The 13,899-nt window shown below is 34.6% G+C and overlaps 1 protein-coding gene across 1 annotated transcript in view; it reads left to right on the top strand.

Moving 5' to 3' along the window:
- Window positions 1-13,899, top strand: part of MCCC2 (methylcrotonyl-CoA carboxylase subunit 2) — a 37,281-nt gene that overhangs the window by 15,523 nt on the left and 7,859 nt on the right. Inside the window, exons 7-15 of the mRNA XM_042787685.1 lie at window positions 1,080-1,193; window positions 5,915-5,979; window positions 6,956-7,055; window positions 7,977-8,072; window positions 9,323-9,395; window positions 9,599-9,675; window positions 11,672-11,738; window positions 12,008-12,164; window positions 12,913-13,027. Coding sequence (XP_042643619.1) covers window positions 1,080-1,193; window positions 5,915-5,979; window positions 6,956-7,055; window positions 7,977-8,072; window positions 9,323-9,395; window positions 9,599-9,675; window positions 11,672-11,738; window positions 12,008-12,164; window positions 12,913-13,027 — 864 coding nt within the window. The remainder of the gene's footprint in view (window positions 1-1,079; window positions 1,194-5,914; window positions 5,980-6,955; window positions 7,056-7,976; window positions 8,073-9,322; window positions 9,396-9,598; window positions 9,676-11,671; window positions 11,739-12,007; window positions 12,165-12,912; window positions 13,028-13,899) is intronic.

Genomic DNA, 13,899 nt, shown 5'->3' with positions numbered 1-13,899 from the left:
AAAGCTGTTTGATTTGATGATAGCATGTTGATATAGTTCATCTACTCCTGCTTTAGATACCTGTAATGTGATTTGGAAGTTCTGTTTCTGTGTGCTGTGTGTGTGCTTTCTAAGAGCAAACATTAAATTATCATTTAACACAAAACAGTACTTGATTTAAAAATATTTTCAAACAAAGTTAACACAAAATATCATTATTTTGTGGGTTTGGGTTTTTTTTTGTGGTTGTGAAAGAAAAGTGTTTCTTATTGTTTGCCCTTTCCATACTAGTATTTAATTCCTTCTGCTTTACAAGCTGTTTTGAAAAGTTCTTTGGAGGAGCTCTGCTGAAGGAGAAATTAAGTGAGAAACTTCACTTTCATGATCCTATACTGCTACAGTGTTCGTCATATCTGGGGTGAAGTCAGTTTTGTAGAAGTGTCATGAAAATATTACTGGTAGAAAATGTTCACTGAGTGGATGTTCATCATCTACCACCGTCTTATCACCATCTACCCACCAAAATTGGACAGAAGCATGAAGCAGAAATTATTCATGCTAAAGCCTGTAACAAGATACTCAACGTGCCTTGAAGGGGCAGAGTTTATTAGTTGATACATTGAAAAACTGAAGTTACATACTAGTAGATGTGAGGAATTTTCTTCAAAGGATGTGAACATTGGTGAAATTATGCCAATAAGCAACAAGCAATAACAACTGAGGCTCTGACTTAAGTATAAATACCAGGAGCAATCTCTAGGTTTCAGTGTTTTGCTGTTCATTGGTAAAAACAAATCACTTGGTAGAATGTGTGCCTCTTCATATATTTCACATATGTAGCTCATGGTACTTCATATGTGAATTTTCCTGCAGGGTGGCCTGAAGATCATAGTTTAAGAGACTGAAAACTAGAGAGATTCCCTATTCTTTTGGAGAAAAGCTAAAACATAAATAAAAATTTTGCTCTGTCAGGCAAAAATAATCTTGCAGTGCTATCTGAGAACCTGTATTAAAATCAGTGCAGTATATAATAGTGTGTGCATTTGCTATTTTTAAGGGTTGAACAATTCATTAACTTGTGGCTTTTGTTTTTTCAATAGATAGCAGTAGTAATGGGATCCTGTACAGCAGGAGGAGCATATGTACCTGCAATGGCTGATGAAAGTATTATTGTTGGCAAACAGGGAACAATATTCTTGGGAGGGCCACCACTGGTAAGGATACTGAAGTTTCTAGTAACATAGTCCCCCAGAAAATTGTGCTGCTGACAATTGTCCAGCTTAAACTATTGCGACCTTTCTTGGTGAGATATTTCCAGATATTCTGTCAACTAGTTTGCATTTTTTAAGTATATCTGACTGTTTGTATCCTGAATTAAATCTTTTCTGTCTGTTAGAGGTGTGTATATATAAATCAGACTTTCTTAAGGTGTTTGTATTGTACTGCTTTTATATTGCTGTGCACACTGTAAATGATAAAAGTACTTTCTCTATTCAATTACGTAGTCCCTAGGTTTAAAAAAAAAAAAAACAAAAAAAAAACCAAGCGTATACATTATATTTCAGAGTCACGATCAGAGAATTTCAGAAGCAGGACTGGTAATGCTGTGTTTTATGTCAGTTTACAGACAAAGGAGATGCATTTATGATGGAGTTTGTCATCATTTCCTTACTTTCTTAGTAAGGAAGTTGTTTCCTGGGAAACTGACCTGAAGAAGTCCTGTGAATTAAAACTTGCTTTATTGTGGAAGTCATGATGGAATTTCTGACTGTGCAAAATACTGCAGTATAAGACAACTTTGAAATTACAGTAGCTTGGCTCCAACAGGAAAGGGAGTGCTTGAGTGGGGTTTATCTTTTTAAAAACAGTTGTACCAGTGTATGTTCTAGTGCAGGCTCAGTTTTCTACTGTGACAAATAATAATCTTTGCTAACAAAGATTATTTGACTTAACACAAGCTTTATGAGAAGAAAGGAATTTCCAGTAATAAGTGTTATGGTAGTGCTAGAGCTCACAGGGCAGCACCCAGCACAACTATTCTAGTCTCAATGAAGTCTGACTGGATAAACTTGATCTTTTGGAACAGTCAAGTATTTGTCTCATTGAAAAAACTGGTCTGAAGTAGCACATCGACTCTGCTTTGGTTGCAGTCTTTTGGGAACTTTTAGGGATGCTTCCTGTGACAAAGTCAAGTGCAAATCAAATGCCTCTCAAACATTCTTCCAACTTGAGCAGGCCTAAATGGAGAAATTGCTTAGTAACAGCATTGTTAGTGAAGATACTGCTCCACTCAGTTCTTGTAGTAGTGGAGGAGGGGGAGTCTGCTGGAAGTCATTTCCACCACCTAAGATACTGCAAAAATGTAGCAGGTCCAATAAACCATGGGAAGGCAACCACTTGTTGACTAGTTTCTGAGGCATGGTTGTATTAATTTCCTTAAAAGCATGAATAACTTACCTGTGATGTCATTTAGTGTTTACTTGTATAGCACTGCTCTCATTTCCACAGTATGTTTTTGCATTTCATTCTTTTCCTTTACTTTAGGGTGTTTTTTTTTTTTTCCCAGTGTATCATCTTGATGCTAAAAATGGATTTAGCACTTTATACCCTTTTTTCTTCCAAAGTTAATTGTATAGATGGATTTTAAATTCTTGTGCAGCTTAAAAAAGTCTTATCATTTATGCAGACATACTTTTCTGTGGTCGATAGATGCTAATTACTGTTCCAGAACATCTGTAATAATTTCAGAATGTAACTGGCATATCAGAAGCAGCAGGGACAGACACACATAGCCCCCTACAAGTACAAGGATTCTTCATTGTCTACCATAATAAAATAATACATTCAGCTTAAAGTATTTTGTTTCAGTGGAGGCTTTCCAAGTTGCAAGAACAACAAAGTAATCACCAAAAGCGGATGAAGTAATTAAAAGCTACCATGTCATTTAACACTAATTTATTTACTGCTCATTAAAGTTTAGAATTCTAGAATTTCTTTGTCTGTTGGAATTTCTTTGGCAGTAATTGTTTCAAACATCTTACCCGTGTCTCTTCCTTTTTATCTTGTATTAGTCTCTTTCAGCTTGTTGTTTATAGGTAAATAAAGACAAATCCTCCCTCAAAATTAAGCAATTTTCTGTAAATTTATCGCTGTAATTTAGGTATTAGGAATTTCTTGGTGAAAAGTGGCATAAATATGTATGAAGATAATTAGTTGAGTGAGTAACATTGGGTGATTCATACATCCCTTTATTGGGATAAGGAAATCAGTATAATGAGAGAAATTAACTTTTTACATCAGACTGTTAGTAGCTTGGTTGTTGTGTTACAGATAACTGCCCTAGTTACAGGAACACCTGAGCTGTTTTAAGTACAAACCCTTTCTAGGTCCAGCACAATTCGTTAGCTAAGAGCTGGTGGCATATAAAGTAGCAGCACTGCCTCCAAGGCTTCCTCAGGTTCAGATTAATTTGTTGCAGAAGTTCAGCTAGTAGACCTGAGCAAACTCAGCTCTTTTGACATGGCATTTCCACTGACAAGAGTGCTGGGGAGTGCTGTGCACCTTGAGTGATTCTGCTTGGAGCTGTGTTAGGGCTGGAAAGGTTCATCAGTCCCTGGGAGACCTCCTGGGGCCACTGATAATGTGTCCTGGAGAGCTTAGTCAAAGCCAGTTTCTTTCACATTCCAGCGTGAAGCAGGTACAAAATAAGCTAATACCCAGTACCACCCAGGAAGCTGTTTAGGAAATAAGAGAACCAGGCTCTTGTTCTAAGATGGTAATTGTTTAACATCACAAGGGAATTTAGGTCATACATACGTATCAATGAGATGTAGCACAGTAGACTTTTGCCAGGATAGGCAGCTGAAAAAGACTGGCCTGAGTCAGGTCTCAGAGGGAAGATGTGGCTAGGCATGTCAGTGACTGCAAGGATGTTGTGAAGTTAGAAAGGACAGAAAATTTTCACCACTTCCAGAGGAAGATTTCACCACTATCCTTCAATTTAATTTGTTCCTTAGCAACCTGCAGAAGTAATAATCCTTATCTTTGTGCATATAGATCAAACTTTAATATCACTACCTGTCAGATTTTCTGTTTGGTAGAGGTTTTCATATTCTCACTGAAAATGTTTTGCTTGCCTTTCTCTAAGCATCAAAATTACTTCAGACTACCATAGAAACTTCCATTCCATGTTGCAGCAGATATGTTAGCCATTATTATGTATGCTTTGTTCCTCAACGTATCTTTCCTGTATGAAGAAGATTGGATTGCATTTTATCACTCACCTGTTTAAAACATCCTAAGGAAGCAAAATAAAGTCTTTGATCTTAGTTATAATTAGTATTGGGATGTGGATGCTAAAAATAAGTGAATTACAGGTACAGTCCAAAATCTAAAATGCAAGTTTCCTTGGCCTCCTTTTTAGGAACATAAGTAGTAATGACTTGGTGAACAGATAGATCTCAGTAGCAAGAGAAGTGTCACAGTAGTGGCAATATCTAGGGCCATTCTTCTGCACTCCCCCAAGCTGAGGAATCTATATTCCCACCCTTGGCAACGCTGCTTGGTAGCTGAGGATGCTGTGTTGACCTGTTCGCTTCTCCATCCCATTCCAGAACCTTCTGATTGCCAAGGCTCTATTTGCAATCTGTTTAAATGTAATGAACTTTAAGAAAGTTAGTACTATTTAAACTGTGGTTTGTAGAATTCTCTATTACACTGCAATACCTGGAAAGGTGATGGAGTAAATAATCTTGGAAGCTATTTCCAAAAACACTACAGACAAGAAAGTGACTCTGAGTAGTCAGCATGGATTTACAGTGGGGAAATCAGGCCTGACCCAACTGATAGCTCTCTATGCTGAGATGACTGGATCAGTGGAAGCAGAGAGAGCAGTGGATGTTGTTTATGTTGACTTTGACAAGGCTTTTGGCACTGTCTTCCATCACATCCTCAACAAACTGATGCCATACAGACTGTGTAAATGGGCATCGAGGTGGCCTGAGAACTGGCTGAACTGCTGGGCTCAAGCTGGAGGTCAGTCACTGGTGGTGTGCCCCAGAGATCAGTACTGGGACAAATACTATTTAACATCTTCACTGATGACCCAGAGAGTGGTCCAAAGTTTGCCATCAGCGAATTTGCAGATGATAACCTGTGAGGAGTGGTTAATAGAGCAGATCATTGTGCTACCTTTCAGAGGCTTTTTTTTTTTACCATGCAGTAAATGATACTGCTTTGTTTTAAGAAGGATTTCACTCACTTCAAATTACCTTGTCAGGTCTAAAATTTGACAGAGCTAGGATTGACATTGTGCATTCCAGGTATTTTTGTGGAGATATCATACTTGATCCAAACAGTGCCATTAATATGCTTTTTAAAATAAATTTATTCTTTCTTATTAAATTATTGTGTATTTAATGGAAGATTTAGAAAATGAAAACTGCTGATGGTTGTTTTATGGTTAATGTTTAAGTAACTAACTTAGAATTCACAGAAGAAGAGTTTGTGTAGACAAAGCAAAGTTTAACAGTACTAAGTTTCAAATGAGGTACTGTTTTTTTGAAACAATGCAGGCAAGTATCACATTTGAAATTGCTTGTTTAATGTAAAAAGAAATTTTGTGATAATGCATGTTCATAAATCCAAAGGGTGTGTAAACATACTCACTAATAATGGACAGAGTAAGAAATACAACCATAAGTGGAGAATCTCAACAAAAACTACATATTATTGCTAGAATAAGGATACAGAGTCAAAGAAATAAAGTAATTTTGATAAGATTTTGTGTTGTCGCATTTTAAATGCTCTGAGGTAGAGTAACTGAGGAAGTACTATTAGGCATTTTACAGAGATCTCTTGCTATATGTAAGTCAATGTAAACATTAATGCAAGACAAGTGTCAACTGTAAAGTTCATTTTCCTTTTTTTGTGGTAGGTTAAAGCAGCAACAGGTGAAGAGGTATCAGCAGAGGATCTTGGAGGGGCAGATCTTCACTGCAGGTTTAAGGAAATGTTTTTCCAGAATTAATTTCTTTCATTCCTTAGACTATAGTGGGCTGTATTTTGGTTTGGTTTTAATAGGTTTGTTTTGTTAATTTATATTTAGATGTTTTTAAAACTATATGTAGATTTTGAAAATTAAGATGGTTTGTATCCTTATATGGTGCTGATGAATCATTTTATTGTTAGAATAGCATAGTTACATTATGTTACTCTAGTTCAGATCTTGTTTCCTTCATTTGCTACTTTAAAATACTTACTTGTCTAATGTACTGCATCATCATGCATAATATGGAGGACTTTTCTATACTGTTTAATACTGAAAGTTAATAGAATAATACACACTGAGAATATATTTTGCAGATTGTGTCTTACTGTCAGAACTTACTACAAACGAGATGAAAATAGCTTGTCCTTTGTAAGAAAATACTTGTTATCAAAAGAAAGACTTCTATGCCTTTTGTCATTCTAAAATGAAAATAATAGTAAAAAAAGTAATTACTGTACAATGAGTATATACTGTACATAAATGCTTAATTTTTACTTCAGTTTACTAAATGTGAACAAAGAATTATTTTTAAGGGCAGTTCATAACATTTCTGTAAACAGATATTTACTTTATAATTTTACATTAATTTTGCAAATGAATTTCAAATTAATTTCCATTTGAACAGTGTTTGCCATTTTTTTGTATTGTCATTTAGAGTTTTTACTTCCTAGAGTTGCTATTTTAGGTCATGTTTGATAACTTGAATATATTGTGTCAAGGAAAAGTCCAGGCATGGATTTTATTTTGAAAATAATTTCGTAACAAAGCGTGGAGACCTGTACTGTAGCATCTATATTTTAAAGATAAATATAAAACTCTTAAAGTCTTAAAGGTTTTTAAAACCTCAGATTTTCATTGTCAGGTTGGTTTTTTTTTTTTTTTTCAATCTTCTTAATGCTATTGTTATTTATTATTATTTATATACAGAAAATCTGGTGTAACAGATCATTATGCTTTGGATGACAATCACGCACTTCATCTAGCAAGGAAAGCTGTAAGAAGTTTAAATCTCCAAAAGAAAGTAGACGTAAGTGTATAAATCAGAAAGTACTGCATAGTTTAAATTAGGAATGCTTTTCTTTGCCAGATTTATACAACACATTTTTTGTCTTTGACTTTAGACACTTTGAAAATGGAAGTTATGTTTCTTGTCCTTAAAGATTTCTCTAATGTTTCAGTTGTGAATTACATTCCTGCTGCATTATTCCCAATAAAATCACTGGGATTACATGCAAAAGTGAAGCAACCAGAAGAGTGCTTCAAAACCACAGAATTGCTCTCCAAGGTTAGCCCAGTCTTGCAAGGTGCTTAATTTAATTTCAAGCCCATGTGATCGTTCCTGTGGATTTAAAACTAGATACCTGCTAAAACATCTTTTGAATACACATTTTCTGTATTTATTAATAAAAAGGTATAAAGCTGAGGGGATAGACCTAAATCATGTAATTGTATTCTACTGATCTAAAAATTCCTTTTAGAAAACAGGATGGATAGAATATGGTGGAGGAATTGCCTTAATTTATTTTGGTTGGAAGTGCAAGAGAGTAAATTGAATATTAACGCTCAGCAGCTGAAGGAAGGCAAGATGTTATATTCAATTGCATGGTCCGTATCTTCATTGGTTTTTCAGAATACTGCCTGCCTAATAGGGCATAGGGGAGAAGTAAGCAAATGGAAGGACATTCTTAATTTTTGATAATGTGGAAGAAGTGGAGCACATATGGTATAGGCAGGATTAGAAACAGTGGTAACAGTGAATGAGAAAGTGTTATCAGCCTTCAGTTTAAGAAACTTGATCTTTGTGTAAAATAAGGACAAGCCAGTACGGGCATTTTGATATGGTTGGTGAAGAGAACACTGCTCAAAGCAGTTGGCAAATTAATTATTTGGGTTATTTAAGTCATGATAATTCCTTTGTTGTATAAACTGTGTTGTTAAATCTCTGCAGATGATTATAGAACCATCAGAAGAGCCTTTATTTCCTGCTGATGAAATATATGGAATAGTTGGTGACCAGCTAAAAAGAAACTTTGATGTCAAAGAGGTATGAATATAAATGCAAGATCTGCATGCCTATACAAGCATGCACTCGGTTTTCTTGCAGGAAATCACTCTTTATATCATCATAGTTTGTCTACAGAAATCTGATTTAGGGTATATAGTAAATATTTCAATTTCATAAAATCTTTTAACATATTGTTTTCTGTTTTTGTCCAGCAGATCCATTGTAATGGCAGTGACATGTTGAAAATATAATGCTTTTTGGTTATACATTTAAGAAGGATGAGCAAGGATGAGAGATTGGTAACATTCTGAAAAAGCTGCCAGAAAATAGGGAACTTGGTGTTGGCAAAGCTTTCTGTAGACTTGCCAAGTGATGAGATAGCTTTCTTTTTCTGTTAATCCTGTGGAAGTAAGGATCAAATATTTTAAAATCTGTGGAATATAAACACCCCAAACAATTTGGTGCTTTCTCAACCACTTTTGAAGACTGTTGTACTCTACTGCAGGTCTTGTAATTATTTGCCTTGGTACCCACATCTAGGACCACATCCTTTCTCATATTTTGCATAGATCCCATATTCAGAGCCTTTTTCATTACCAACCAAGTATGTATTTTAGGAAGAGTCTTAGTATGTACCTTTCTTAAAATACTTTGTCAAAAATTACTAGGATTTGCATTAAGGGAAAAAAGGTGAACACTTTTATTGAGTTTCACACTACACTCTCAGAAGTTGTAATAGCTTAGATTTACGTTCTTTTAAAGTTGAAATAAATATCTTCTGGCAAATGCATTGCTAGCAATGGATCTATATTTATGTAAAATAACTCCTTTACATCTCAGAAGAACCTCAGATCAGATGTTAATTATTTTTGTATGCCACCATCTTAAGCAAAGCCAAAAATAAACTTGTATCTAAGAAAGCTACTCATGGCTTTATATGTTTTTCTCTGTATAAATGTGAGCCTTGATTAATGTTAAATATAACCAGAGGCAGCAGTTTTTCTTTGAAATTTAACTAATCAGTAAAGTTTTGTTCCTGTGTAATTTAAACTGTTTGGTTAGAATGTTCTTAATCTTGAAACTCCATTTTTAAAAAATATGTAGGTAAATCAGACTTTAAAAAGTAAATGGGCTTTGCCTGCCATCCAGACAATTTTATGGTACTCTGCTTGATGTTCTCTAAGTGGAAAGCATTTAATTGCAAGTTACATGTTAGCATGGTCTTTCTAAACAAATTTAAAACTATGAATAATTAGGCATTTCATTATATTTTTCTGTTTTTTCTTAAGGTCATTGCTAGAATTGTAGATGGAAGTAAATTTGATGAATTCAAAGCCTTGTATGGGGATACTTTAATTACAGGTATTTAGAAGTATAATTATTCTGTACATGTTCCCACTGGCTTTATAGCTGGATTCATTCTGTTTGGCTCATCCATTGATATTTTCAGTAATACTTTTCTTCAGAAGCATAGCAGTTGCTGTTAGCAAAAGAAAGTGTTACTTTTATGTGCTATGGTAAAATGAATATATGTGAAAATTTACAGATTTATCTTTCTCCTTCAGGATTTGCAAGAATATTTGGTTATCCAGTAGGAATTATTGGAAACAATGGAGTTCTTTTCTCAGAGTCAGCAAAAAAGGTAAATAAATAGATCATTACCTTATTTGCCATTGAGAAACGAAACTTCTAGTGGACAGCTTGCTCTTGGAATGAGGAACTTCTTTAGATAATGAAATGGACTGGCTCCACTTTTTTAATGTAAACATGAGATAGCTTAATAAACTGTAAAAATAATTGACAATATTTTAGGCACAGTGTTCTCTAGATTTTTCAGATATGAAGTAGGTAGGTCAATAGGAAAATGTAGTTAGAAAAACAGCATTTGAATTTGCGTGACTACAGCACAGTGGAAATTAGTATATCCTGAAACTTACAGCTATTTCAAGAAAAGTCCATGCTTATTGCAAAAATACCCTATTAGTTATAATTCCTAACCTCTAAATTGTGAAGTACTACAGTAAATCACATAATTGTTTTTGTAATAACTGGAAAGTTATTATAAGTTATGTGGCATCTCCTGCTTAAACCACTGAGTGAAAACACATGCAGTCTCATAAAATCTGTGAACTCAACTATGTTTTGTGAATTAAAGGGCATCTTTGATGGAATATTATGATTGCATTATAGTTAACAGTTCTTTACAGGTGGGCTTGGGGGATTGGTGGTGATAAAGAGTTTCTGGGTATGACACAGTGGTTACTTACCATGTTCCATGTTGTTTGGTTTAGTTCTTTTTCAAGGAACTACTGTCAGTTGAATTTTTTGTGATAGGAATTACATATGGTAGTTTTGTTTTATCAGGCTCCTCAAATTAATGGTGAATAAAACAGTAGTTTTAATGAGAGATTTGGAGAAAGGAAGTAGTTTTACTTGATCTACTGCTGTAATAAAATAATGCATGAAATTGAGTTTCATATACTGAAGGAATACTTTCAACTTGGAGCACTGCAGTGAGTCAAATTGTTTTCAACTAGAATTTGTTCTAACATAGTTATTTCCAAGTTGAGAATAACTCAGCATTTATAATACTTTCATTGTTTTTATGATAATTTAATGCTGCACCTTTTTTCCTACCAGTAAAAAAAATGTAAGGAATCTTTCCTTGCTGACTTTTGCTGGCATATCAGTACTGTAAGAGGAGATGGTCATTTCACTTGTTTCACTTCTAGAGAGATCTTTGCTGATGATATTGCTTCTGTAAGCATCATAATCTAACAATATTCCTTTTTTTTGTTTGGTTTCTATTTTTGTAATGAGTTGTGACATTGCTTTTTCCCCAGATCATCACTATACTTTCCGAGTGCTTCTCTGAAAAAAATAGCTAAAGATTATGCTTCATGATTTTTCTCTTTCTTAATTTATTTTCGTAAATTTTGCTGGTTTTGTTTTGTGAAGAGGTTAGAGGTTTTTTCAGTTGCTGTGCTATGTACCTTTTTGGGTTTTTTACCAGCAGCATGTAAATAATCTGAAGAATTTTACTAATTTAGATTAATTGAAACAAGCTTGGAATCTACTACTTGTATCTTTGCTATGAAAATGGTGTTTTCCTAGAAAATGGGGAGAGGGCGTCTGCCCTTAGGAAGGACTGTTACAGCAATTGGCATGGCCATGAACAAATAGTGTACGTGGGCCTTTCCCAATTTCAGAGAAAAATTTTCTTCTGTACAGGAAATGGGGAGATATTTTATTTTCTGACTGGCTGTCTTAATTTCTGTGACACAGTCTTACAAGACACATCATTAGATGCCATGCTGTGAAACTGTCTGTGGTTTAACAACATATTGACTGAGTCAAAACAGTTGAGCTTTTCAAGATCAGCAGTAATGCTTTTTAAGAATATTATTTCTGCTTTGCTCTTGGACTCACACATTTTTGGTATTTTCTTCTGCTAGAGTGAATGCATGTTTTGTGGCTGACTTTGGATGAAGCAGAAGTAGTATAGCACTTCATGATGCAAATATTCCCATGGACTTCAGTGGAAGAAGACATCACAGACTTCAGAGTGGGAGTAGTGATAGCTTTACTGATCCAACTTTCAGTGGCTTACTTTTTTTTTTTTTCCTTTCTCCCCACAGGGAACACATTTCATCCAGTTGTGTTGCCAGAGAAATATTCCCATTGTGTTTTTGCAGAATATTACAGGTGAATAATCAATATTTTGAAGTTTCACTATGTTGTAGGCTTTGCTGTTAACAGTTGAGGCTATGACTTTTAGATAGAATCTTGTGTGCTTTTTTGTACATCGATCTCCAATCTGTTCTGAAATCAGCTTGTCAGCAACTGGTGAAGGCCTTGCCTTATGATCACTTCTTCATTTTTTTTTTATCTGCATGTGCTATAAAGCACATAGTATGATGTATAGCATAGTATAGTAATACAGTGAGCCTTTTTTTCATGTTGTAATTCTGCAGGTTTCATGGTTGGTAGAGAATATGAAGCTGGAGGGATAGCAAAAGATGGTGCCAAGATGGTAACTGCTGTAGCTTGTGCCAATGTACCTAAAATAACAGTGATTATTGGTGGTTCTTACGGAGCTGGAAACTATGGGATGTGTGGAAGAGCATACAGGTAAGTGTTATTTCAAATTAGGGCAGGAGATAAGACTACATTAAGACAACATAACCTGGAAATACCGTTCTGAAAAACTATCTAAACTCTTGCAGAAGTTGTTTATTTGGAAAACAAAACCATTCTCTGAATATGGTCATAAGTAAATAACAACCTGACAAACCTGTAGAGACAGATAGGCTCATAATCTTAAATTAGGTGACAGAGGAGATCTTCTAACATGTAAATACGCTGACATGCTTTTCTCCCGTTTTCCCTCTTGAAGGAAAAATTGTATAGTCCTAAACAATCATTAGGCAGTATGGGCTGGCCCTTAATTCTGCATTCATATGAAGAGTACCAGCTTGTGTAAAAAAAATCCTTATTCACTTTAATGAGTGTTTTTATGAGTAATGTTTGCAGAACCCCATAGGATTTATTTTTTTGACCCTTTGGATATGACTCACATAAATGTTTTTTACAATTTTCAAGGTCCCTGATACTATTGAAGTTGTTGATGATATTTTTAAAGAGAAAAATTCCTGGAGAGGAATAAATTTTTAAGGTGCTTCAATATAGGAAATAAGCAAAATTTTTGCATTTTCAAACATAATGCTGCAAGCATTGACGTACATTAATTTGCTTTCTTTAAAAACCAATACACTAAGGGTTTCATGCATAAAAATTAATTCTTAGCTGAGTAAGAATTACTTCTTTACTAGGAAATAAGGCAATGTCTTATTTTAATATTTAATACGTATTTTTTCAGTCCAAGATTTCTTTATGTGTGGCCAAATGCTCGCATATCGGTGATGGGAGGGGAACAAGCAGCAACTGTTCTAGCTACAATAGCTAAGGACCGGAAAGCAAGGGAGGGAAAACAGGTATATTATTCTTCTTTCATTTACAGTAATGTCATTATCGTTTACTATTTCACTGGAGTTGCTCAATTTGAGCTAGGAAAGGATGTTAGAAGTGAGACACCAGTGAACTATCATTCTCCTAATGCCACCTAGTGTGTTGACAAACATGAAGCATTTGTGAAATGTTATTGTTTACGTCTTGTAAATGTGAAGATTGTTCACAACATTTCTTGTCTTTGCTTAAAAAGAGGAGTGTTTCTCATGTCATCATCTTTTTGTGCTTTGAGCACCAGATTATTAGTTCTGCCCAAGATGAGCAGCCAGGGATCCTCCTTGGAGGCTTGGGAGTAGTATGAGGAGGAATATGGAAGAACAAAGTGTCTTTCCAATTATTTTTGAAGTAGGCAGTTTTATAGAAAGCTGATCTTCAAATTATTCAGTCACTGAGAATTATGAATCTTACAACAGCAGAAGTCTGTAGAGATTTGGAAAAGGTTTTGACTTATTTCAACATTTTAATTGAAAACTAGTGGTATTTTGTTTAATAATCTTTTATAGTTTCTCTGTACGTTCTTTCCTGCTGTATTTTTTTAATTTGATGGTTCATACTTACACTGGTGTCTTGATCCTGTAAGAAGTAATTTTATTGTGATGTTTTAAAATTGTGTTTATCATGAGTAATTATTTAAAATACTGAAGCAATATGTACATGTTACCTCAATAGTTCTTTTTTCTACACTTTACTTGGGCTTTCTACGGATAGAATATATTCACCCTAATCTATCTCTGTCTTAATTTCCCAAATTGCTAAAATGGACAGGATGATATCCAGAAAGAAGGTGCATAAAAATAATTGTAGTTAATAAAATGTGTTAGAAACTTGGACATTTTCT

Source organism: Tyto alba, unplaced genomic scaffold (genome assembly GCF_018691265.1).
Source record: "Tyto alba isolate M040663 unplaced genomic scaffold, T.alba_DEE_v4.0 Super-Scaffold_13, whole genome shotgun sequence".
Lineage (NCBI taxonomy): Eukaryota > Metazoa > Chordata > Aves > Strigiformes > Tytonidae > Tyto > Tyto alba.
The sequence above is the reverse complement of the archived record's forward strand: the minus strand, read 5'-3'. Positions and strand labels throughout refer to the sequence as shown.